The following is a 26,374-nucleotide window of genomic DNA, read 5'->3' on the forward strand; positions in this document are numbered from 1 at the left end:
TCTTTCACCATCAATAATTTGCATCATTCATAGGCTTTGGATACTAGAGTCTTTAAGGTTCTTAATTCTTCCATCTTGAGCTCGGCAGCTTTTACACTGAAGAAGCACAGTATCAAAGTTGGCAAACAATATGCCTTAGAGAGGTTACACCCTAAACCCTAACTAGTTGATTCTACTATTCTACTAACCGAATAAAATATGGCCTGTGCCATCACAAACGCCTACTTGACATAAGATATTTGTCCCCAATAAATGTTGAGGCATGTTCCATTACATACCAGCATTTGCCATCGAATGAGACTTTTATGTCAACCTTCTTTGAGGATCAGGGTGAAGCGTAGAAAAACAAGCTACCTGTTACGTGAAGCAACAGCTTATCAGACAAGCTACAACTTTAGAAACACTCCATCCAAGGTTATCAACCATTGCAGGACCAAAGTAATGTGTGTAAGCAAGAAAAATGAAGATATCCGAGGAAAAGATAATGGTAGATTCAATAACAGATTAATGCACTTTGAAGTAAGCATCAACACATTCAGTGAATCAAGGCAGCAAGTTTTCACCAAATGATGAAAATATTTAGCCCCAAATCTCACTCACAGAAACACAAAAGCTTTTGTGAAGCTTTAACTGTGATTAATAAACAAGGCAAGTGCGATGCTCATCTGTAAGCAAAAGAATAATAGAATATCCAGATTCCAAGAATATTTGGAGCTTGCTGAGGTAAAAAGCATCCCCAGGGAAGAAGAGGGTATTTCAACTTCAAAAGTACAATTCAAAACCACATTTAATGTAATCCAACCACACTACTTGATTGGTGTTATCTTCAGTTAAGTACATGTCATTGGATGAAGGTACAGGTGACAAGAAAATGTTGCTGTCCCTTCCTTACAAAGCATTCTTTGCAATAACTTTAGTTTCTCTAAGCTAGACTTCTCCATTACATCTGAGAGCTAATCCAGTAAAAAGCTGGGAAAAATGAACAATTATGCAATGTGCGGCTGATGATCCTTGAGACAACTTTGTACTACCAGCAAATCCTAAAATCAGCTGTCAACACAAAAATCGATTCAAAGGAAAGAGGAAAAAATTTTTTTCACAACCTCCAAAAATAAAACTGTTTTATGTGGCATAGTCTTGCTACCTGAGGAATTTAATCCCTAGGAAGGTTCATGTTTTCTGTTGAAGAGGACTTCTTGCCATCATATCGCTAACAAAAGAAACAAAGAACAATATTCATTTAGCATGACCAAGCACAACGATGACAATACAAAGGAAAAATAGTACACTAAATATCCTGTCTGCTGGTCACAAAGGAAGATGGATTCAGGAATACCTGTTTCCCAAACGAGAAAGGAACATATTTGTATTTGATCATGTGTAGTATCTGTTTCTTCATGGTTAGGATGAATAACATTAACCAGTAGAAAAGGAGTATTGGCCAAAAGACAGGCACATCAAACACACTGAAGAATGTCATCACAAAAGAAATGCAGAAGGCCTTCGTAATAGAGTACCTTCACAAGGAAAGGTGCACATAAGAGAGGAAAATGATAACATTGAAAATAAATAAAGTAACTACATTTTATGACACCCTGTATATGTATGCACATGTACCTGCATTTTTATTATTAACTGTTACAAACTACCATTAACAAAGAGAAAGGGAGTAGAGAAAAATGTGGAAGAGAGAAAGAAAAACTTTTTCTTTATCCCAGTCTCTGTTTCACCTCAAATTGGAAAACAATTTATATAGTGGGTAATATGGTATTAGGAGACCCCAAGGTCAAAGAATAGAATTGGACTCTAAACTGAATTTTGCCATTAGTTTTATAACATGGTATAGACTTACCATAAAAGTGAATATTTTATGGCAGAAATTTCTAAACAACGAAACCATCCAAAAGAAAGTGCTTCAGACAAATGACAGTATATGATAAAGCCTATATTGGCATGTACCATGGAAATGGAAGTAACAAAGACCCTGAAAGTGCTGCATCTTATAAGGATATTATTCTATCTTTTGCCACACCCCCCCCCCCCTCATAATTGCATATCATTTTACCCCAGGTAATTGTCCATATATATATATATATGCAATTGAGCTGTAATTCTATTCTCACTTCTTTTAATCCAGAATTTAAAAGAGAAAAAGGTAAATCACTGAAATTTCTAATCGTTCTCATAGACTTCAATTGCACGGGCAAGAAAAACAAAAAGCAAACTACTTGAACAAGTTTGTTTGAATTGCAGAATACGGCTATGTTGGGAGCACTTGATTCTAAAAAAGGCATAAAGAAAGAATCTTACAATATTTTTTCCTCTATAATAAGATTTATGATCTCTTCATTTATAGCATTGATCAAAATACTTCATTAAATTCTTCCTTCACAGTGCCCTGGCATTATAATTCTCATGCAATAAGAGCTTCCTTCGTTCATCTTAATTTCCCTTCAAAAAGACATAACCTGAGTTCGAATCAATACTAAATCAAATTTTCCTAAAATTTGGAACACTACCAGGAGAAATAGAGACCTTTGATCCACCAAGTTTCTTATTAATCACAAAACAAATTGAACGTCGTTCTCATGATGCAACATAATGAAACCTAATTTAATTTTAATGAAACCTAATCATATGCGTTAAAATAAAGAGTGAGATGGCGAACCAGAATTTGAACTCGGGGAGTCGGCGGACGAAAGGGCGAAACTCATCGGATCCACGCGTGGGGAGCGTGGGGCCATCCTGCATCTCGGGGTCCACCTGAGGAGAAAGGAACCCGATAAGGAGATTCAACAAGTAGATGCCGAGGCCGTAGGTGATGATGTAGAAGCCCTGGACAAAATATACGCGTACAGCGTAGATCAACGCCACGGCGAGACATCCGATCCAACGGTTGAGAATGTGCGGGACCGTCTTATCGAGGACGTGCTGGTACCGCCGCGATACCTCGAAGGTCCACCGCGATATGGCAGTTGCACGTGACGACTGGGATAGATCGTCACCACCCAGGGCAGCGCCGGTTGGTCTGGTCTCCATCGCGGGCCAAACCAAAAAATACAAAGCTTTTCCCTTTTTTTTTTCCCCTGAAATAAGTTTCTTCCTTGTCGTGTATTTTTTTTTTTTTTTAATCCTGAAACAATGTTGTCTTCTTCGTATACAATCACAAGGTTTTTCCGAGCCTCTGATTTTTTGGCTCGTGCTTCAGCACATGGCTTTTGTTGGGTCAACGTCATCGAACCGGTTCGGGTAAACCGGACCTATTTGAAATGTACAACTTAGTTAATTTATCATCCAATTCTAAATGGATAAATTTAAATTAATTTCTACTAGTAAAGAACTTAAATTAATTATGATGATGCATGTTCACGATAAGTGATTTAAATGCATATCGAATATATAAATAAATTTTAAAAAATTTATAAATGTTAATGTTACATATTTAATTTTTTTAAAAAATAATTTTATAATAAAATTATATCAAAATCAATTCAAATTCAACTAAATATTAGATCAAATGCTATAATAGATAGTGTAGACGAGTTGACTTTACCCATAAAAAAGAATTAATTAATCATCTAATTTTAAATGAATAAACTTAAATTATTATTATTTGGATAAAGAACTTAAATTAATAATGATGATGGATATTTTTGTTAGTAGTGTTAAACTAATTTAGATATATTTTTTAAAATTATAATGTAATTAAATTACTAAAAAGTAATAATAAATTTGAAAATAACAATGAGTCAGGTCATTATTATATAGTAGTTTTATTTAAAAAATTAACTGATTATTAAGAAATAATAAGTAGATATCAATCACTCCAAAAAAAAAAAAAGTAGATATCAAGTTACAAATTTGGATAAAATCAAACATTCATTTTTAGTTTTTTACCACTTAGAAGCAAAATGGATAAGCAGCCCCAACCCGGCCCGTAGATGTTTGGCCGTGGTTCAAGGGAAACGATAGAGCATTTGTTAGTTAATCGTTAACCCATAGTTGCACGTATAATTAGAGAGCAAAATTACTAAATTAGCGGATAATTAATTTCTGAGCGGCCGTAGCGGGTGGTGGTTGTTTTTTTTTTTTTAAACTTCTCAATTGCTGACATGAGCTCTTCGACGGAGGCAAATCAAATCAAATAAATAGCTGAAACTGTTGTTCTTCTCTTCAACGTAAAACTCCAGGTCAGGATCCGAATTCTGGTAAAGTGTTCCTTTTTTCAAAATCAAAATGCCTCTAAATCGTGATTACATTCGCTATGCGGGAAATTCATAACCATTTTTGGATCTTGTTTGTTGATAGTAATTTAAGCTCTGTTGCCAGATCTAATTCTTTTGCTGATTGCATTTTCAATACATTGTCGAATTATGATGGGCCGGTGCTTGGATTTACAAAAATCAATTGCATTTCGAATTTGAGATGTTGATTTCAAGAGCGATGGAAAAGTAGCGGTAGATGAAATTTGTTAGCTTAGTTTTATGAAAAGCGTTATCTTTAGGAGTAGCCAATGATAAGTGTTCACAAATGCGATGATTTGCTGGTTTCATTGGCTCAAACTGTTATTCTTTGGCTCCATTCAATTTTCACTTTCGCTACTTAAGTAAAAAGTATTTTTGGATCAAAATGTAAGACAAGATTTTGAGAGTGTAAAAAACTAAAAAATTTATTTTTTGGGACAACGAAATGCGTACTTTTACTTAGATTAGTTTTTGATTGACTGCTCAAATCTGATTAATTTTGCTATTTTACTCATGAAATTATACTTTTTTCTTTTGTTCAGAGGAATAGTGAAACTTTAAATTGCATTTGAGTAGTATTATGAACTCAGAGTCTGCGGATTCCTCATCTCAACCTCTCGCTAAAGCTTCTGATGGTGAAACTCCTGCTGAAGCCACTGATGTTAAACCGCCAGCGAACACTAGTGATGCCAAACATCAAGCAAAAGCTAATGAGGTTGAACCTCCTGCCAGAGCTGTTGATGTTGAACCTCCAAAGGCCAGTGATAATCCACCTACTGTCACTGCAAAAACTAATTCCTCGTATGATTCCCCACCATCTGTGTTATCCTCCACTGCCATATCTTCTTGGGCAAGAAATTTGAAATTTCCACAGCCTGTAGCACCGTCACAAGGCTCTCAAGCTGGAAATGCTGGGACTTCAGCTTTTGCGCGCTTCACCAGTGGGCTTGGATTGCGGTTGCAATCAATGAGTCTACCACCGGATGATAGTGCAGAGCATACCTCTACAGCGACACAAGCTGTTCTTGAATCATTCAAAAAGGGTATAGTTGATTCATCTCGGAGTGCAGTGAAGGCAGTGCAGGTCAAGGCACGCCATATTGTCTCACAAAACAAACGGAGATACCAGGTAGCCTACTTTTGTTGTTACTGGTGGTATAATTTTAATCAAAATGCTTGATATCAATCACAGTTATCTTGAATTCAGATATTATTCTGCACTGTTCCTAGTGAACTTATTCTAATTGCTAAGTTTTTCATTTTTGTGTTTTCCTGACCATGACTAGAAATTCATTGTCTTTAAGACTTATATATAATCAATACCAGAGATGTAACCAATTACATGCTCAAAAGAGTCTTTAATGCATGATATGCAGGAGGGAGAGTTTGATTTGGATATGACTTATATCACTGAGAATATAATTGCTATGGGGTTTCCTGCTGGTGATCTAAGCTCAGGGCTTTTTGGATTCTTTGAGGTAAATTTACCTGGTTTACACATAAATTCAATGTCCAAGTTCACTTTATGGTTTTATGGACTGTAAAATGTGATGCAGGGCTTCTATCGAAATCACATGGAAGAAGTAATCAAGTTTTTTGAAACTCATCACAAGGTAGGATGTTGCATACATAGCAAAGGAATCTTTTATTTATTCATTGGATAGGTCTTGGAAAAGGGTAAGGTGTTCCGTCAACTACATAAGGAAATATTTGGAAGTGGGACATTCTTTTTTAGAATTTTAAATTGGAATATGTAAAATTGTAAAATCTGTGATACTACATGCCTAACCAATATTGCAAAAAAATTTAGGATGGAATATTAACTAAATGACTAGATGAGATTAGATGAGAAAAAGGGATAAACTTTGGGAAGAAATATATGACTTCCATCAAAATTCTTTGGAACTATTTTGGAAATATCGTTTATGTTTCGGATAACAACATTTACAGTTAAATAATTACAGAATCCACCTGGAGATGGAGGTGATGAATAATTGTTGAATTTTGTCTTTGATATGATGCTCATCACATGGATTGGAAGAATGTATTACCATTAATCATTAGCATTGATTTCTAAGATCTTAATCTGTGAAAGAATCAATGTCAAAGTTTGTCTCATTAAAACAGAGGTTAGGAGGCAAAGTTGCTAGACTGGGGGTAATTGAGACAAAAAGTTTTAGGGTTATTGGACAATAGTTGAATAGTAATATCTTTCTCTTTCCTTGCTCTATTTTGCTTTTTCTGCAGAATTAAAAAGGAAAGCTCAAAATTTATTTTTGTTACTAGCTGGTAATAGCACATTGTAGACTTTTAGTTGCTCTAAGTTTTTGCATTAAATGTGGTTGTATGTTGTCTGTGAGTAGGTATGACTTAGCTTACATTTCTGAAGCTTATTGAAGCCCTTGTTTTTTCACATATTTTATTTCAACATTTTTGTGCAGGGAAGATATAAAGTGTACAATTTGTGTTCAGAGAGGTTGTATGATGCATCACTATTTCAGGGGAAGGTTTATTCTTCATCTCTATTTGCCTACTAAAACCAATTGTATTATGGTAGTCAATGCTCCTCAACTTGTGAGATGTCAATGTTTAGAACTAAATATATGCATGTGTTTGATGTTGTTTGGTTCTGTAACTATATCGCGTGGTAGATTTTGAACGATTTTGGAGACTGCATATTTACTATACAAAATGCCAGAGCTTCTTCTTAAACAATGCTTTTGCATACCTTCCATTATGTTGGGATTTTGATAATACTAATTTTTCCAACTTCCCCTTAACGTAACATCCAACATTTTTACAGGTTGCAAGTTTCCCATTTGATGACCACAATTGCCCTCAACTTCAACTCATAAAATCCTTTTGTCAAAGTGCATACTCATGGCTGAAGGAGGACATAGAAAATGTGGTGGTTGTTCATTGTAAAGCTGGTATGGGAAGGACAGGATTAATGATTTGCAGTCTTCTTTTATTCCTTAAGGTGTGTTTTGATTATCTCCTCAATAGATCTGTGGGTTTTTAGCAAAAACTTGTTGCTTTTTTTTGGTTCCATTTTCAATTCGTTTTATGTTTGTATTAATACTTTGCTTTCTTCAGTTCTTTCCGACAGCTGAAGAGGCCATCGACTACTTCAACCAGAAAAGATGCATAGACGGGAAAGCTCTGGTTCTCCCAAGTCAGATTGTCAGTCATTACTTCAAAGGAAAATTTTGATCTTTTATGTGTTTGATATTTTTTTAACATCATTCTCATATGTAATATTTTTCCGTTTTACTTAGAGATATGTCAAATACTTTGAGTGTATCCTAAGACACTTCAATGGAGAAAATCAGCCTGGACATAGGTAGGGTGTCTCATATCTGTTAGATTGTGTTATATTTACCCTAAATAATATACTAAAGTTATCGTCTTACAGGTGCATGCTTAGGGGGTTCCGGCTTCATAAGTGTCCCTACTGGATTAGGCCCTCTATTACTATCTCCAATCACAATGGTATGTTTTGGTGTTTATGTAGTCCTTCATGATGTTGGTCCTATTGATATTATGCTGTGGGGCATTGGCCCATTTCAATTAATATACCTTGGGAAGTTCCATACTATTGAAACTTAAATAAGTTACAATTTTTTCTTTCTCCTTTTCACAACTTTAATTGAGATTCCACCCCTTAACCTTCCATTCACTTCCACACATTCTATATTGGACCTGTCTTATCTTCCTGAAGCAATGGGCCAAATATGTCCTGGCACAATGGCACAATAATGCAAAGCATAATTTTCTCTTTTAACTGCTTTCCTGTGAAGTTATATACAACAGGATTCTTTGTTTTTTTTTTTTTTGGTGAAGATATACAAGATGTTTCACTGTTTTCCATATCTTGTAATTTTCTTCTCAGTACATGATGTGCAAATGTGATAACAGCTGCATTTTTCCTCACCTCAGGAACTTTGTTCTCTACAAGAAAGCATCCAAAAACGAAGGATTTAATGGTGATTCTTATCTTTTAAAGCCATATGGTTTCATTTTAGTGCTGTGGTTGTTTGTGTTAATCTGTCAGTTCTCTGCTAAGGCGTTTGCAATTGCAGCCAGAAGATTTCTGGATTAAGGCACCTAAGAAAGGGATAGTGGTTTTTGCTCTGCCTGGGCAGCCTGGTCTCACAGAATTGGTGGGTGACTTCAAAATCCAATTTCATGACCGTCAAGGAGATTTCTACTGGTCTGTAATATTTCTCTTTTGTCTTGTTCTGTATCTTCAGTTAATTAAAATGGAAAGTGGAGTCATTTTCATCAGACAAGTTATTCGATCTTGTATTGAATGAATTTACTATTTGCCCAACTTAGTCTTTAGCACATTCATGAGCAATGGTAAGCAAAATTGCCATTTCACTATGGAAGATTGTGCATTCTGTCTTCAAAATCTGTTTCTTAGGCAGTTGCTTGATTGCCTCAAGGATTATGCTCTCTTTGTAAGGCATAAATTTCTTTAAGATGTGTATAATAGTTTCCCACAGCTGATACTTCTTTTAACTTTCCTTTTCAGTTGGTTAAATACAACAATGATAGAGAACAGAACAATACTGGACACCTCTGATCTTGACGGTTTTGACAAGGTAAATGGCTTAATAACAGGTACTCGTGTGTTGAGTATGCTTTTTCTTCTTCGTTTTCCACATTGTGTTTCATTCTGTTATTCATTTTATAATCTTTCTTCTGGTGACTTGTTAACTTTGCTATGTAGATAACTGTGCCTTACCCTGGATTCAAGGTTGAACTGGTAATGGTAGACTATGACGGTATACCACAGTCAAATTCTAATACTAATTCTGTCAACGAAGAAACTCAGGGTAACTCCAGTTACACCAAGGATGGAGTCACGGCCCGTTCAAAACATAGCAAAGTTTCTGGAAATGAAGACAATGGTGATGTATTCTCAGACAGCGATGGGGAGGAATCAGGGGCTTCAAGGAGTAGGCAGACTCAAGCTGCTGGAGCTGGACCTGCAGTCTCCAGCCATCTAACTAACCCTGCAGCTGAGCAAATAGGGACGTCCACGCATGGAACTCATCAACTATCAGTCAAAAATCAAGAGCGAGCGTTGAGCAATGCTTCCAAAGACGTAAGCATTAATGGAGTTGGCAAACCTTGCTCAGGACTTGAGATCCCCAATCTGGACTCCATGGGAGCAAGTGATATCAAGGTGATTGCTGCTGATGCATCAGTCTTCAGTTTTGGGGATGAAGAAGAAGATTATGAAAGCGAATGAAGTCGTGAAGCATTGCTGAGATTGTTGCATAAAGGTTGGAATGAGAAATGCCCATCAAAGAGTTGATTTATTGTATTCATTGCTTTGATTACTTCATTTTTGATATAGCAGGGTTCATTTTCCATTGGGCAGCTCGCAAAATTGGAACACAATATTCCCACCCCACTCCACTACCAAATAAAATAACCCTTTCAAGCTGTTTCACCATTCAGGCACATAGGCCGTGCTTACTTGGAAATCTAGATCAGGCATGTTTGGTTTGTGGAACCACTTCTCCTTCCAGAATGACGTACAAAAATAAATTAAAATTAAATTCATTGGAGACAGAAAGTATGAGTCCTAACTCAGAACAAAAACTGAAGAAAACACTTCCCCCACCATTTCAGGGGAAACTAGCGAGACTATACAAACTACTCAGTGAGTAAGTTAAGCCCCAAAATTGTTTTTTGTAAGGCTCTTTATCAACCTTCTTTTGAAGATCAGATATGATCTTATCCTGCATAACAATTCGAAAATCTTTCTGTTTCAGTTCTTGCTTCAACCTCTCAATCTCTTACGTGATCATCAAATTGATTAAAATTTACCATTGTTTCCTCTACAGGTTTCTGATCTGTCTTAAGCCTTTTGGACTCGATGGATTTCTCCTCACCCTGAAATGCTCTTTTATTTGACAAAACTTGGCACTGAGAATCGTCCTGTGCCATTTTACGGATGTACATACAAGCAGTTACTCCTTTGCCAAACTGAAATGTAACTAGTTTCTGAGGTAGTCCAGATGAATCCTGAGATAATAAATAAATAAATAAAAGATGTAAATAGCAATTTACGTATAAAGAATGCATTGGCATTCAAAAATTGTCCATCACAAATCATGTGGAACAAGAAAAGATTATTGATATATCATCATGAAGAAAACCAGGGTTTGCTGTTAAAAATACATACCTTTTCTTCATTGCCTTCTATATTTTCAAATGCTCGGTTTGCTTCTTGAGGGCTATTAAAGACAGCAAACGCAGCGTAATGGCGACCTTGAGCCTTTTTAGATGGCTGCCAAAAAATAAATCACCATATTAGAAACTCAGCGTGGATAATTAAGTGCAAATGAAGGAAAAGGAACTTGAAGCTAGAGTGCTTGTCAGGAACCCAAGTCTTGATGTCCAAATCTTAAAACTTTGAACTATCTATTATACAGGTCATCTGTACCACTTCATCCCTGAATATAGTAGAGGAGTTTAGATCAAGGACAATATAGTCACCTGACAACAGTTTCCTTTATGTAGGATTGTTTGAGTTTTAACAATTTAGCTCATCTTTCAATTGCCACGTAGAAATGCAGTTCATCATAGTATTAGATAAATACTCAGATGATCATGAATTTATCAATTCAGTTATGCCAATTAATCAATTTTTCATGCATAATATGTCATCAGAAACCATCACTTCACTAGCCTCAATCATTTAAACATAAGAAATGCAGCACTAAGAGGTAAAGAAAAAGGCAAGCCAAGATTTCTATAGAGAAAACAAGATAGAAATAGAAATAATCAACCTTCATTTCAATTGCAACATCTCCAGGGATGACTCTAGATATTTCTTCCCTAGGAACATTGATCGGTATCCTATGGAGCAGTAGCTTTTCCATTTCAGCTTGGGGCACCTGGTGTTACAGAAAATTAAAATCAATTCAAGGAAATTAAGATACATAGGCGATAATCATAAGCAGTTGAAAATAAAGATGACCAGCAGTCACATGTCCATACGTCTTCTTGAACCAATCGAATGTCACCATGATCTAGCTTAGCAAGAACTAGTTTCATTGCAGCACACGCATCATCTAGACAGTTATGAGCAGCACCAGGCTTTCGAACTTCATATCCCAGTACAGACTGTAAAACAATGCATGGAACAGTTAAAACAAGCATCTCAAACTACCAGTAGACTTTTGCCATCTATTCCACCATGCAAGGTCTTTACTAATAACAAAGCAGTGTTAATTACAATTAAAGAATGAGCAAAATAAAGGGGATTATTCACAAGCCATCCAGAAAACATCCTAAACAACCCAGATGTGAGTACTTAATTTAAGTGGCCAAAAAGATAAAAAAAATGCAGTGCTTCATTTGACAGGTGTGAAACATGCAAAAACAACACATGTAGTAGATCAGGTCCTTTCCATCAGGGAAAAAAAAAAAGACACCTAGTACTTGCCTTGCACAAGTTATTCAAAGACGGTCTTTTAGAGATAGATGCATCCAAATATTTGAAGATATATGAGGTGTCAATCACTCTTGCATGGTCTATCTTTAACACTGTATCCAAAAAAAGATAACATGAAAGGTTAAAAATGACACCAGAGCTATAACCTCCCTATACGAAAAGTTCAAGTCTGATAGGCATTTGAATCTAACATAAATGAAAATGAGGTCAAACTTTTAGCCATTATAAAGCATACCTTGCAGATCATTGTGTAAACTGTGGCCCACTAAAATAGTCCCATTGGATAACAGCTTCTTCATGGATTTCTATGAAAAGCAATCCATTTTGCTCAGACAAACAGCATTGAAGGAGATCTAAGAAACAGAGAAATTAGCCATGCCATACCTGTATGTCTGCTACCGAACAAGTGACACTATCCAAATCTCCTGCAGCAACTCCTGTAATCTCAGTCCGATAATCAGCCACTGCTTTGTTTGGATTTACAAGTTTATCAATTTTGACCTGAAAGAAACAAAAACCAGACAAAAGTTTTCTTTTTCTTTTTAGCTACTGCAATATAACCAAATTATAATTAACAATTAACTGCCCTTGAGCTCAAAGCAACTTGAAGACACAAATTGCCAAATTAATAACTCGCAAGTTTTGCATTCTTTTGAGGTGGTACATAAAACATTAGTTCGCATTAAGATGCTGTAGCATCAAAGGTCCTTTTTTAAATTCTAAAAAGGAAAAATCTAGTTGATACCTGTAAATCACGATCCACAACACAAACTCTCACTAACGCTTCTGTGCCATCTTCACAGAGAACCATTTCACAATCAACAGCAACCATGGCATTTGATCTCAACATCCCAGATTTTTTAGGGAGCTTGGTAATGATCCATCCCTACACCAATGGATCAGCATATAACTATAAAAGGATTTTGAAAATGGATACAATTATAACTGAGATGAAAGGCAAAGATGATAGCTACAAACCTCATCGCCTGTTGGGAATGTATAATCTAGTGGATATTGTGGGTGTTCCAAAGTTAAACGAACAAGCCTCTGCACTGCCACCATAACCCATTAACAAGAGCAATTACAAATTCGTTGTAAGCAACTATAAATGCAACACTAACGAATAAAGATGTTCCATACTATACCTGCTCAGGGGATTCATTACCCAAAGATTGTTTTCCAATTTGATTAACCGCGGCCCTATTTAAATGGCCTTGCAACATTCTATCAAAAAGCTGAAAACAAGCAAGAAAAAAGAAAACATAACATTAACACCCTAGAACCTTGATTGCTAAACAAAAAACAGCACTCGAAAACAAACACCATGGCAAATACAATAATCAATTACCTTCAAATCATCTGCTTTAGTAAATGTCTTAAGAAAAGACACCAAAACATCATTAGACCGCCTCGACGGATCACTCAAAGAAGCACCAAACTTTTTGTCATAAGAATTCAAAAACTCCTTCCATCCTCCTTCTGTACCTTTCAGTCCTCTCTTTTGAACTAACTTGACGATTTCGACAAGAACCTGTTCAATTTTTTTCCTTAACTTATCAGCACAATGCATGAAAATTTTGAAGGAAAAACCTGAATATTAATAAATTTAACATTTTATTTTCAAATTAACATCCTTTTGCCTAATAATAACGGAATTAACGAACAGACTGAAAGAAAATGCAATAGTTGCTGAAAAGACCGCTCTACCTTTTTCTCGGCCGTGTCGAGTTTCTCGTCCATGCGGGGTTCAACGAGAGAGAGATTGAAGGAGGCGGGACCGATCAGCTATGGGGGTTTAGGGTTTTTGGATATTTCGAGTTCGACTCAACCGATTAGACACATCTAAAATCTAGACCCGGATCCGACCCGTCAAAATTGTCCAATTAAATTTTATTTATGATTAAAATATTTTTATAATAATTTTAATATTTTTAAATATATTAAAATCAAAATCAAATCAAATAAATATTTATTAAATCATATGATAATATCTTAGATGGAACTAATCGAATTAAACCTGAAATTTTTATTTAAAATCCGGTTCGAATTAAATTAAATTCATCGATTTAAGGAATAATATGATCAATGAATATTCTTAAAGTTATTTATTTATTCTAGTGTTAACAAAAATTTACACATTTTGGTCGAAAAAAAAAGTTATTCACTATTTTGGTACTCAATAAAAATTTGAATAAAAATAATAGAGAGCCAATTTGTAAAAATAAAATAATACACTAAACTCAAAAATTAGAATATCTAATTAAACAACCCAATATAAGTTGGAGGCATTATTTAGGGTAACTTCAATGATTGTAATGAAATATTTTTTAAAAAAGTTATTGATTCTATTAGGAAAATCATTTATATTTTAAAGTTAAAAGATTAAGTTTCCTTACCATTTGTGTTCTATTAAAAGTTTTGATAGAGACAGAAACCAAACCTTTATAGAAAGTAACCTAAAGCCTTATATAAAGATTAGAAAGTAGTACCAGCCCAACGCCCCCAACCTCCCACGAGCTAAAGGGCCAAACCTGCCTAAAGAGTCAACCACAACAACATCCACATCTCACAAACTTCACATGGGTGGAGAATTCACGCTAATTACAATACAGAGACACATCTGAACAAGTAATGACAGAAATCAACAATGAAAGAAAATAAAAAATGGGTTTCAATTCTTGCAATAGAACCATCCGGCCATTCCGAAAAACAACAACGTAACAGTGAGTCAGACAAAAATAGATTGTTCGTTACCCAAAGGAAAGAACAATGAGATCAGAATAAATCATCCGGCTGTGAAAATGGATCATTCACAAAAGATACCACTAGAATCATTGCTGTTGTTCTTTGTTCTAGTCTATGGTCCAGGAAGATATCAATGGCTTTTTCTGCTAAATCTGTCTAGAGATTTATTTCAACAAGGTTAAAACCTTATTATTGACAACACATTTAACATATCAATGATCAGAAATTTTTTTTCTAGAAAGTCCTTCAATGAATTTGATAAACTTCCAAATTGAAGTCTACCATTAACAGCAGACAAGTAAAGTCAGTCGAAAAGCTTTAAATGCTGTTTTAACCCAGTCAAAGAATTCAAGGTCCAAGCAGACACCAGCCATGCCATATGAAACTAAATATAAAGACTCCAAACGATGGAAACTTCTTTCTCAAAAGTCACCACTCAAAAAGAAAAAGGACTCACAGTGAACGTGCAATGACTATATCAACACAGGACCATGACCATTCCAAAAATAAAAGTAAAAGTTTTAAAACAAATTAAAGTTGCCAGGAATCACTCAAAAAGAGGAGCGAGAGCTGTTTACAATCTTGCACCAGACACTCAAGCTGCCACATAAAGATATATCTCTAATTGCAAATTAAATGCAAGTTACTCCAGACATTCGATAACATTCCATAAGAAGTCGCAAACACATGTACACAACCATTGAAAATATATATAATGGACAACATCAGCATACTGCTGAAGAAATTGCATATTTAACAAATTAAATTAGAGCAAATAGAAAGGGGGAGGTGGATTAAGGAGATGCAGCTATAAGCAATAATGAGAAAATCCTTCGCCACTTGCTTCCCGTTGTCTTCCCTTTCAATGTTTACAAAATCCAAGAAAAAAAATTTAAATCAAGAAATACAATTAGGCATTTTTCAAAAAAAAAAAAGATTCATCTCAGTGAAATCAAAAGACTGCAATTTGTTCAGGGCAAGAATATTTTCCAACCCTTACAAAGATCATTCACAGATCATTTACAAGTTGCTATTGAAACTATCATCACTGTTAGACCACCTTCTGAATGTGCATGCCACTAAATTTCTACCAGCAAAAAGCCCCAACTTTGACCTCAATAATGCTAATCTACCATTGCTGCTCGTTGAAGCATCTGGACCATTTACTTGGCCACCCACCAGCGGTAGCTCCACACCATTTTCATGAACTCCAACATCACTGGTACTAGCCTCAAAACCACCATCTATTTCACAAGCATCCATACTGATAATCATTGATCCCCTCTTTTCACGCAACCACTCGCCAGCCTCATTACTCACCCCTTTACATTTCCTTACCTTAATTTTCACCAAACTGGGACAACCCCAAGCAAGTGCTTCAATCCCAATATCCGAAATATTACATCCCTTGATGCAAAGTTTCTTCAACACCATACATTTTGCAGCAATGCAAGCAATCTCGGCATCACCAATAGTTCCACTTCCACAAAGTGCTAATCTCTCAAGTTTCGAACAATTAGAAGCAATGGCAGCCAAGCTCAAATGGGTAGCATTAACACCAATCAAAACAAGTTCTTGTAAATTAGGACAGTGTTTGGCAACAGCAACCAAACCCTCATCTCCAATCCTGTTAGTCCTCCATCCGTCGACATGAAGCTTCCTCAACAACTTACAATGCTCAGCTACACAAACAAGCCCGTAATTCGAACACTCCGGGGTTTTCACAATATGCAAATTCTCAATTTCGGTACATTTTGAAATCGCAGATAGCCCTATATCACTTACTTGAAGCCTCTCAAGGTGAATTTCCATCAAAGAATTATTATTGCTATTGCTATTATTGTTATTAAAATTTAATTTTTCTTTTCCATTTCGATTTTGACTTCCAATTAATTGAAGGACTCTATCCCAGTCACCCAAACAATGAATAATTTTCAAAGTTTTAAGGTTTTTCGATCCAATCACAAGCGGTTCAAAAGACTGACCGTTAACGAGCTCTTTCAAGCAAATCATTTTCAGGGACGAAGCCGCAGCTCCAGGGCCGATCGGCTCAGCTCCGTCGTGGATTCCTCTGAGCCTTTTCACCGATAACTCTTCCAAATTCTTGCAATAATCGAGGACGGCGTTTAAAGCTTTAGCGCCAAACATGCAAGAGCCACAAGAAAGTTTCCTTAAATTCTTAGAACTCTGAGCAAATGCCGACATTCCTTCGTCGCTAATTTCGCGGCAACCGCGGAGCTTCAGCCGTGTAAGGTTTTGGCAACGGATTGAGATCATCACCAACGCGTCGTCGTTTAAGCTGATTGATTTACGGCTACAACGTAAGGCGAGCTTGGTTACGGAGTCGAAGCGCGTGAAAAGAGAAGGCAACGAAGCAACGATCTCGGATTGGACGTTGAGAGACAAACGGTGACGGCTCTCACCGTCCACGCGCAACCACCTCTTGCAGACAAGGGAACACCGGTTCCGATCGCCAGGACCGAGGAATTGGAAAACATAAGCCAAACACTCGTCGGGAATCTCGGCGGTGAAATCCCGATTCGCCACGAATTCATCGGGAAATTCCTCGCTGGAAACAAAACCAGAAGAGGATAAAAAGCTGAAGCGATCGCTGAGGGAGTTTTCCCTGTCTAAAGCGGCGGAAGGGGATTGGCCCATTGTTGCGGGTGGAGAATACGCACCACCGAAGGAGAGTAACTGGGAATAGCCTATCTTTTTTTTTTTTTTTTGGTTTTATTTCGGTTCTTTGTAAGGATTCAATTAGGTTTGGGAATTGGTTTTCGAGAGTGAAATTATAAGGCGCAAAAAGGGGTTGAAATTAGGTACGTGCATTTTGGCCCCGTCAAATGCGGGTGCGTGTCCTCGTCCCAATCGCCACGGCCGACTACAAATCGCAATTTTTATTAAATACACCCAATTATTTATTCAGAAGCTCACTTTTTTAGTAATTTTTATGCAGCATGATTTTGCGTGTGATCCTTTTGGATGGCAATGGTTGTAGGGCCCTACCATTTGATTTTACATAAAATTGACACGTGGCGATCTTCTTCTCTTTTTTCGTTTTTCTAAATTTCGGCCTTTCTATGTTGTTTGAGTCCTACAAGCCGGGCAAAATTGGGATATACTCCACCAGAGAAGGTGGAATCAGGTAATCTTGTCATGGATTTTGTCATTCAGTTAGGATTCTTTTTTAAGGAAAACGTGGAAGTTAAATAAGACGATTTGAAGTTTATACATGTTAATTATGGTTTTATCTCTAACTAACTTCATTTCTAAGTGGAAAGAGCCCAATTTCTTTACTTAAAATGCCTTTTAAATTTCATTAAGATGTTATTTATAATAATATTACTACATGAAATGACGTAATTAATATGATAATCTTTACTATATTTAAAAAAAGTTTTCTTAATACAATATAGTGCTTTTATAACTCGTCTCTCTTTGCAAAACCCTTTGTTTTAACATATTAATCCTCTCGAAAACAGACAAAAAATAATAATAACTTTAGATTACATATACATATAAATAATAGTTTTTTAAATACTTTCAAAATCGTCAATATAAACAAAAAGATTAAAGGATTTTAATTATGCAAAAATATCAATAAAAATACTTGCTTATATAAGACATCTTTAAAGTAAATATTTATACATGACAATGATGTACCATCCCAAATTGTATGAAGATTAGTTTTAAATATCATTTGAGTTAAAGTCTAATTATTTTTTTTATAGATTGAGTTAGAGTTGATTCTATGTGAAGAATGAATAGGTAAATGGATAAGAAACTTATCTTCTACTTTAACGGCTGCATGATTAAAAGGAAAAAGACAAACTCTAGGATTCAAGTTGCATAAAGAAAACCTTGTGTTCTTTGAATAGTTAGGCAAAAAGAACAGTTCAATGCATCTTCTGGGATTTGTAATTTTAATTGGATGCTTGAATCATGTTGGAAACCCCTTTTTTTAATATATAGTATTATGGTACTAGTTCTTTTAGGTTTTAATGGTAGGCAAACGGAGCAGGATGTAAACACAAGACAATTCCATAACTCCTATGAATTTGTTTTTATTTTCTATGAAAAATCATATATAGTTTCCCAGGGGTTGATCAACGGTCAAACAATTCGGTTCAACACTTCAACAGATGGTCCAATACGTTAGAATTCTTGCGTGGAAACAGGAATGGCCAAAAGTCCCAGCTGCCCAACATTGGCCAAGTCAAATGTCCCTTCCCTCGCACTTGCTATTGGTTCTTCATCTCAATCATTTTAATTTCTCATTATTTTCCAACCAAATAATTAAAAATAACGGTTACGTTATGTCAATATTGTGCAGTAGAAGAGATTAGAAGAAGAAAAATGGGAAATCATTGTCAACGGCCAAAAACCCAAATTTGTTCGAAGGCCGTCATCAAACACGTTAAAAGGGGAATTTCTTTGGGGCGGTGGCACTTGAATTCAACAAGTTTGAACTTTCCAATTCTCACCAAGTTGTCAAATTGCGAGTGTCAAACACACCATTATTCAGGGAAGAAAGCGTTTCATGCGTCTTTTTCTTGGAAAAAAGAAAGGAAAAAAAAAAAAAAAGGATGGAGAATATCAAAACCTTTACATTTCTAAGAACAATCCATGATAGGCATTGACACTTTTTTTAATTCATTAATTTTTTTTACTGCATTATTTCATTTTCCGTGACTCATTAGTCATAAGATGCCTTTCAATGCATAGGTCTATCCCAAAGTTTTTTTTTTTAAAAAAAAAAATTGATTTAGTGTGAAACATACAAGTAATATGATCTGCCAATTGAATAATTATAAAATAATATTTATTAAATAAAATAAAAACCCAAAAAGTCAATGATGTATTTGAAAAAAAAAAATAGAGTTGTTTCGTAGGTATAAAAACATTGCTGAAATGGTTGTGAGGGTGTAAGTGTCTCTTTACTCTCTGTCCTACAAATATCATCCCAATTCCTACTTCGGGCCAATGAGAAAAGAGATCGGGTAACAACTAACAAAGATAAACCCCGACAGGGCCCAATTATCAACCTTCTCACCTGCAACATCGAAAGAAACGTAGATCCATACGAATCAATTTGGTTATGGGCCGAGACTATGTAAGCTTTTCCTTGGCCCTTAGGAAAGTTCGCGACGATAAATAATGTTAATATTATGAAGTAAAACTTTAGGGGAGGAAATAATGAAAATTTTTCATAAGACACTAGAATATTACAACTCGTCCTCCTATACATGCATGATTAAATATGACAAATTTTAAGATTTCGAAATATATAGTGTTTAAAGATTAAGATAAACTTTTAATTTTACAAATTAAGAATAAAAAATTTGAGAATTTAAAATTTATGTAACGAGAGGAAATTATTTTTCGTTGTATAATAAAAATTATATGCATTAACATATATACTTACTTATTTTAAGTAATTAGCTAAGATTAAGCTTTTAAGACAGTGAATACAGTCAAGACCATTGACTAACACACTCCCCTTTCCCTCAACAAATGAGAATTGAGCACCCGCAATGTTGGAGCATTCCTTTTGCAAGTCCGGGTTTCAATGATGATGCTTATGCAATGCAATGCAATGCACCCACCAAAGTAGTGTTGGACAAAATATGCCATGATTACAACCATTGATCCCAAAACGATTCATTGCCTCTTTGGCAATGATAATTTTTTACAGATATGAATGAAATACCCCACTTCCCCTCCTTAAAAAAGATGTTTTATAGCTCCAAACATGTCGAGTTGAATTTTGAGGTCAAGTTTGGAGAACTATATATATATATGCCTTTCCCCTTTCAATATTTTTAGTCAAAGTTTTAGCCATGGGTGCGTGGTGTGATTCATGATTAGTATGTGTTTTAATGGGTTCCAAATTTATGTTGTTGCTCGAGTGGATGGCAGCAAAAGCAATCCCCATGGCATTTGTGCTCTTCATTTCTCTCACAAACCAAAAAAAAAAAAAAAGGAAAGCCAAATAAGAGCTAGCCATCCACATGCAAGCTGAGCATGTGACAATACAAAATTGACCATGATTGCAAGGAAAATAATGGCGATTTTACCTGTGATATCTTTGCCATCATCAACCATATATCAAGTTCTAGAACCGTGGGGTCAATATTTTTAGCTCAAGGACGAATTGATTTCTCATTTTAAAGCAGTAATATCCATTATTAAATTAGGTTGCATCACACATGGCTAAATGAAAGGAGGTTTCATGTTCATCTTTTTTGTTGCTTCATATACAATAAGTAGCCTCAACTAAATTAGATGGGAGGAAAGCCAGTTATTAGTTTTTTTTTTTTTTGGGTTTTTCCAACTGGTTTGAATTTCAAACGTACATGTGGAATGGGAAATAAAGATTTCTCTAGGCACCTTTAAATTTCGAGTTAGCCCACTGGTAAAAATTAATACAGTTAAATTTCATAGATTGTTGGAAATTTTCTCATTAATTGATATGTAGTCGTCTTAACTTTTGAGTTTGGGGGAAAAAAAAACAAAAGAATGGTTGTTACACCAACTTTTGTATTTGATATTATCTTACTTTTGTTTCATATTTGATTGATGTGGTTAATTGATAATTAATTATCTATAAGGATATGGAGATAATGAAGACTGATATAGGTGGTTCATTCTATCAAAACAAAGCCTAAGCTAAATAAAGCCCAAAACAAGTATAATGATCAATAATTATGCATCTAAAACTCTAAAGCAATAGCTGGCAATTAAAACTTGCCAATATTTGACATATCATTATCAACAAAAATACAGAGGAGAGAAAGAAAGAAGATCAGTTTGGTGGTGTGGGCAACAGGGGGCATGCATCTAACTTTGGGGGATGTGAGAGAGAGAGAGAGAGAGAGAGAAGGAAAGAGTAATTGACTTCTAACCAAAATGATGCAACAGCTTTTATAAACTTTTGTTGGTGTTAGTTGTTAGGAATTCAAGATTATGGGGCAAAAAAGGGCAGCATGATTCTATACTTGAAAAAGGAAAAGCATGGAAAAAGAAATCTGCCAAATAACACAGTGAGAGAGAGTTGAGATGTGTAGTACATCGCAAAAAACTTTGTTCTGTTTTTAAGTTTCAAAGTTGGATTTCGCTGGACAACACTGCTCTTTGCACCCACCTCCATCAAGTATCTCTCTCTCTCTCTTTCTTGGGCTACCTCAAAGCTCGAGCCGAAACCAAAGAGACGGGAGGGGGGGGGGGGGGGGGCGGAGAATAAAAGAAGAGAGAAGATATGCTGAAAAAAGAAATAATTCTCCTAGGTAACCTACATTGAAGGAAAAATATACAAGTTTTTTCTCTATCGTGGCTGCAAAACTCAGTCCTTTATCGTGCAACACAATCCAAAGAGTAAAAAGAAAGAAAGCTAGACTCGCTAGTTGGAGGGGGAAGCTTAACAAAAGATGGAAAAAGAAAAGCAAAAACAAGTTGCTTAAAAAAAAAAAATTATGGATTCCCTTCACTCTCACGATAGTACTGTGGAAAAGGGTGGAGGGGAAACCCCTTTTTTTTCCTTCTCTGCATGGAACATTAAAGTCCTTGGAAACGATGGGGAAAGTATTTAGTAATAAATCTCTTTAAACTGAAAACTGAAAAGATACGATTATATAATAAACACAAAGAAAGTAAGGGTATTTATCGATTTTTATGCTAGCACTAGCTAGCAGCTTCTGCTTTCCATATCTTTAGACACTGGCAAGATTCAGGGGAGCTCAGCAGAAAATTTAAAGACAACATCAGAATCTCTTGCCTTTTTGCCTGATTTTGTTTTAATGAGAGAGAGAGAGAGAGAGAGCTTTTATTAAGAACGGGGTTAGACTTTAAAATGGTTGATTATGCAAAAGTTTAGGCCAATGTCTCTGATAAAATTATGTCATACAGACAGAGGAATATTTTTCTGTGGGCCTTTTGCATGAAAGAGTCAATAGGGTTTTTAAAATAATTAAACGTTACTCCTTTTTTGCCATTGCATTTAGTCTGTTTCTTGCCTTGTGAGATTAATTATGGTCAGTGGAGGACTCCAAATCTTGCCTCACCACTATTTTGTATGTACCTTTGCTTTCCTATGCTTACTCTCTTTAGTTGCTATATCATCCGTTTTAACAAATAAGAGAACGAGAATCGATTATATGAACGCAGTACCTTTCCACATGAATGAAGTATATAACTGCTGAAGGTGCATATGAGGGATTATTCAATGTCAAATTGTACTAATCCATTTTATAATTCTGCCCAAGAACTAATAAAAGTTACCTAAATATATCAAAAACTAAACCATCATTATAAGGAGTAGTTGACTCGCTAGTGAGTTTCCACGACAAACTAAAGCAAATCAAGTAACATGATTCAAGCTCTGTTTCGTTTCATTACCAACCTTAACGTAGACATTTAGTTAGGCATTTAGTCGAGGTAACTCATAATTACAGGCACTTCTCTACTTTGGACGAAACAAGCCACACCTGTTTGAGAGATGGATTAAGGTGTCAATATCAACTTTTTGGCACCCATTACATGCAAGATCTCTTAGCTATAGATTGATGATCACGCTATTGAAAAATGTCGTTGATAATGACGATAATGATGGTAAGGATGTAGAACAAAAGGACAGTGATGAACATTATCTTGATGTTGATAAGTCATAATGGGATTTCTGGTCAAGGTAGTGAGATTTTCAAAAGAAGAAGAAGAAAAAACACATTGATATATGAAATTATGAGTTTCATCCACTCTACTCATATGCTTTATGGCAAAAAAAAAAATGTATATAACTGTTTCATTGACATGGTGGTTTTGATCTCTCACCAACCTTATTTCTCAATAATAGAAAGTTATAGGTACAAATTTTGCCATGTACAACATGACCCTTTTTCTTTTTCCTTCATTGCCTTTAACAAAATTCTCACCAAACCCTCTCCTCCTTGATTAGTAAGCTGGTCAGATCTGAGGATGAAGGACAGATTGGTGTTGTTTCACTACCCTTCCAAAACGCAACTGCACTTGGTGTACACTACTTTGATAAGAGTGGTGAATGAATTTATTTGTTTACAATTGCACAAAGCCTAAAGGAAACGAAATAATGCTATGGAAATAGTATTCAACTAGCTCACCAGTATTTCATTATTGTCTATAAAAACAAAAAATTAGCTTTGGGGTAAAGTAGTTATGCTTGGCAATTGGCATTCATTATAATATTTCATTGCAATGTCAACTTTTCTCACCAGGAAATTCAAATCAATATTCAATACCTCAAGCAATATTAACAAGTATCGTATAAGCCTACAAGTTAGGAATATAAATAAATCAAACTGTTTTCTCCAAATCCTATTACCTGTACCGGTAAAATAATGTTTCTTAGGACATGTTCCTTAATTTTTGTTCCTTAATTCATCAATAATTTGCTTGGTGATTGCATGTTCTAAGAGATATATAATTGAAGAGCTGCAGGCATAATGGCTTTGCCTACTCGTCTTAGAGCAAGGCTTTAGGCTTTTTATACCCTGGGTCTTGCTTCTGTCAGCCTTTCAAGGTTGTCTCTTTTTCGTAGCCATGGCTAAAATTTGAGAAAACAAAAAAGAAATGAAAATTGGCAATTGCAAAATAAGTGATAAGAGAATATGTGATTTGATCGTGATCCACTTGATATCCAACAGCATTTATTTATGAACCTATAATGGGGAAAAAGAACATATAGGTAAAGATGTACCAATAATTTGAAATGGTTATAACAACAGAAAATAAATAAATAATTGCTAACAAATTTCTTTAAAGCAGTTATTAGCATTTGTCCTAAATATGATAGCGAGGGCTACCCATTGAAAGAAGAAGACAGGGTTTGTTTTCTGGCAGACAAGATGGCAACGTAACAATTATTATGGGAAGAGAGATTTTACAAAATTTGAAAGGCTTTTGGTGTTTTTTTTTTTAATCAAATAAAATTTCTTCGTGGTGCCTGCCTGCCCCGCCGGGCTCCTCTGTTTTCCTTTTATGAGTTGTCGCTGTTTTGTACCTTCTGCCTATCCTCCTCTCGTGATTTACACGCCAAGCGATCGTCTTCTTTTTCCATCTAATCTTGTAGATTTTTTTTTCACTCTTTTGCAAAATCTTTGTTAAATAATACTTTAATTTATTAAAGAAAATGCAGCAGTGAGTTAATCGTTTGGAACATAAAAGAAAAATCTATAGTTTTTTTAGTTAATTGATTGAAATATTTGATATGAACCAAAAAGAAAAATCTATAAATAACATCACATGACTTATTGTTATTACTTATTTAGTAAATGCGCTACAAGATATAGGTAGATGCGCGGCGTGCAATTTAATTTAACAAGACTAATCATCAACTACATGTGCATGATAAGTTTCGTTACTTTGTCAACCATGCGTTATTGTCGTTGAGGGGGATTGATAATAATAACACATAATATTTGAAAATATTTTTAAACTATTTATAAAAATTATATAAATTTTTATTTTTATTATTTTTTATTTTAAATTAAATAAATTATTATTATTAAGAGTTATTTAATTATTATTAGTCAAAATATCACTTATCATTTTATACTTACGTGAAACTCTCATTGAGAGTGAAAATGTTATCTTACAATATTAACATGTTATATTATCATCTATTATGATGTGTCAACATGCTACTCAATATCACATGACATAAACTGATAAATATTATTTTAATAATAAATATAAAATTTTATTTAATTAAAAATAAAATTAAAAACTTAATTAAATATAATAAAAAATATTTATTTTAAAAAAAATTTAATAGTGTATTTTTTTAATATTATACCTAATAATAATATGATGATGATAAATATACATGCATAATAATACTATTAATTTCGTATAAATTGTTTACTTAAGTTCGATTGTAGTCAAAACTTTTTTTCTTCGAATAATGATATATTTTTTTAAAATTATTAAAGTGAATTGATTTGATTTTTCTCGATTGCAATAAGAACCTACTTAAACCATTGTGATTTGATACTATTTTATTAGGTTAAGCAATAAAAGTGGAATAAAGTTTAGATAAAAGTCTTAAGTTTGTAATATAATTATTTTTATAAAAAAAATAAACTTATTTAAAATAACATATATCATGTGAGTACTATGCAAGTAACATTGTCATGCTAATAAATGTAATCGTGAAAGTAGAGTCGTCGTCAATAAAACCTCCGCAACATATTAATTATTGAAGAAAAAAATTTGATAAAATTGTTTTATTTATGTTATTATTTACTTAAAAAGTAAAAACAACTATATCCTAATATATAATTCAACAATTAATTAATAAAAATTATATTCTTATGGATATCTGACTCAACAATTTGTTCGTGCTTAAATCATAAGACTCTCAAAAACTTAAATTGAAATTAATAATAATAATTGTCTTAAAATTTTATATTATATTTTAATATTTAAATTATATTAGATGTGGGATGCCATGAAGAAAAAAAAAATGAAAAACAATGACATGTTTTCTCCGACTGTGTAAATGTAACTCTCTGGGCGAAACACAATTTGCACTGGTTAACGTGTCAAAACCTCATTTAGAGCACGACGCCGCGAATGACATGTCAACATTGACTACTCAAACTGTTTCATATCATATCACCAATAAAACAAAACCAAGCTTAAATTTAAGAAAAAACAGAAACATCGCACGTTTTTCAACTCCCAACATGACAAATCCCCGTTTTAAGCGGTCAACGCTTTCACATCCTCACCATAACTTAATAAACCCTCCCTCATAGGCGCGTCTTTCTAACATTCGATCACTACACCTTGAAATCGACCAGAAGTTAAAGCGCGTGTTTCACGAGAGTTCCAGTGAAAGTGGTTTTGGGACAAGTTACAGATATGGGAAAAT

At 34.7% G+C, this 26,374-nt stretch overlaps 4 protein-coding genes across 9 annotated transcripts; 1 reads left to right on the forward strand and 3 right to left on the reverse strand.

Moving 5' to 3' along the window:
* On the reverse strand, window positions 50-3,177 carry LOC18611190 (protein RER1A). Of its 3 annotated transcripts, none has more exons than XM_018119590.1 (4): window positions 2,669-3,177; window positions 1,337-1,517; window positions 1,145-1,210; window positions 50-354 (listed from the first exon to the last, which is right to left on the reverse strand). In XM_018119590.1, exons 1-3 carry the CDS (start codon window positions 3,037-3,039, stop codon window positions 1,154-1,156), a joined length of 609 nt encoding a protein of 202 aa, XP_017975079.1. In that variant the 5' UTR covers window positions 3,040-3,177; the 3' UTR covers window positions 50-354; window positions 1,145-1,153. The 3 variants fall into 3 exon arrangements, with proteins under 3 accessions (XP_017975079.1, XP_007047375.2, XP_007047374.2); XM_007047313.2 differs by lacking the exon at window positions 50-354 and adding an exon at window positions 667-1,040; XM_007047312.2 differs by lacking the exon at window positions 50-354 and adding an exon at window positions 667-1,050 and having other exon boundaries at window positions 2,669-3,176.
* LOC18611191 (phosphatidylinositol 3,4,5-trisphosphate 3-phosphatase and protein-tyrosine-phosphatase PTEN2A) lies at window positions 3,908-9,703 on the forward strand. 4 transcript variants are annotated; one of them, XM_018119498.1, is made up of 13 exons: window positions 3,908-4,190; window positions 4,787-5,373; window positions 5,621-5,722; window positions 5,801-5,857; window positions 6,686-6,751; window positions 7,048-7,224; window positions 7,341-7,427; window positions 7,523-7,587; window positions 7,660-7,736; window positions 8,184-8,230; window positions 8,327-8,457; window positions 8,782-8,851; window positions 8,980-9,703. In XM_018119498.1, exons 2-13 carry the CDS (start codon window positions 4,825-4,827, stop codon window positions 9,502-9,504), a joined length of 1,953 nt encoding a protein of 650 aa, XP_017974987.1. In that variant the 5' UTR covers window positions 3,908-4,190; window positions 4,787-4,824; the 3' UTR covers window positions 9,505-9,703. The 4 variants fall into 4 exon arrangements, with proteins under 4 accessions (XP_017974987.1, XP_017974992.1, XP_017974996.1 ...); XM_018119503.1 differs by having other exon boundaries at window positions 4,821-5,373; XM_018119507.1 differs by lacking the exon at window positions 3,908-4,190 and having other exon boundaries at window positions 8,980-9,538; window positions 9,616-9,703.
* LOC18611192 (small RNA degrading nuclease 1) lies at window positions 9,803-13,567 on the reverse strand. The gene is given in 13 exon segments (XM_007047317.2): window positions 9,803-10,058; window positions 10,060-10,286; window positions 10,447-10,551; window positions 11,054-11,161; window positions 11,265-11,390; window positions 11,713-11,813; window positions 11,957-12,026; window positions 12,106-12,222; window positions 12,467-12,607; window positions 12,700-12,768; window positions 12,867-12,956; window positions 13,070-13,252; window positions 13,429-13,567. Coding segments are annotated over 13 exon segments (1,542 nt in total). The 5' UTR covers window positions 13,462-13,567; the 3' UTR covers window positions 9,803-9,886.
* Window positions 15,157-17,357, reverse strand: LOC18611193 (F-box protein SKIP2). The gene has a single exon (XM_007047320.2). It carries the CDS (start codon window positions 17,122-17,124, stop codon window positions 15,487-15,489), a length of 1,638 nt encoding a protein of 545 aa, XP_007047382.2. The 5' UTR covers window positions 17,125-17,357; the 3' UTR covers window positions 15,157-15,486.

The sequence above is a fragment of the Theobroma cacao genome, chromosome 1, assembly GCF_000208745.1.
Source record: "Theobroma cacao cultivar B97-61/B2 chromosome 1, Criollo_cocoa_genome_V2, whole genome shotgun sequence".
Lineage (NCBI taxonomy): Eukaryota > Viridiplantae > Streptophyta > Magnoliopsida > Malvales > Malvaceae > Theobroma > Theobroma cacao.

Bases quoted from the DNA above. Each gene is read 5' to 3' on its own strand.
- LOC18611190 (XM_018119590.1), bottom strand. From the start codon at position 3,039: ATGGAGACCAGACCAACCGGCGCTGCCCTGGGTGGTGACGATCTATCC. The intron at 1,518-2,668 runs GTTCGCCATCTC...TTCCTTGTGAAG, and splicing joins CTCCCCGAGTTCAAATTCTG to GTACTCTATTACGAAGGCCT. The intron at 1,211-1,336 runs GTATTCCTGAAT...TTCTTTTGTTAG, and splicing joins CTTTCTCGTTTGGGAAACAG to CGATATGATGGCAAGAAGTC.
- LOC18611191 (XM_018119498.1), top strand. From the start codon at position 4,825: ATGAACTCAGAGTCTGCGGATTCCTCATCTCAACCTCTCGCTAAAGCT. The intron at 6,752-7,047 runs GTTTATTCTTCA...ACATTTTTACAG, and splicing joins CATCACTATTTCAGGGGAAG to GTTGCAAGTTTCCCATTTGA. The intron at 7,588-7,659 runs GTAGGGTGTCTC...ATCGTCTTACAG, and splicing joins GAAAATCAGCCTGGACATAG to GTGCATGCTTAGGGGGTTCC.
- LOC18611193 (XM_007047320.2), bottom strand. From the start codon at position 17,124: ATGGGCCAATCCCCTTCCGCCGCTTTAGACAGGGAAAACTCCCTCAGC.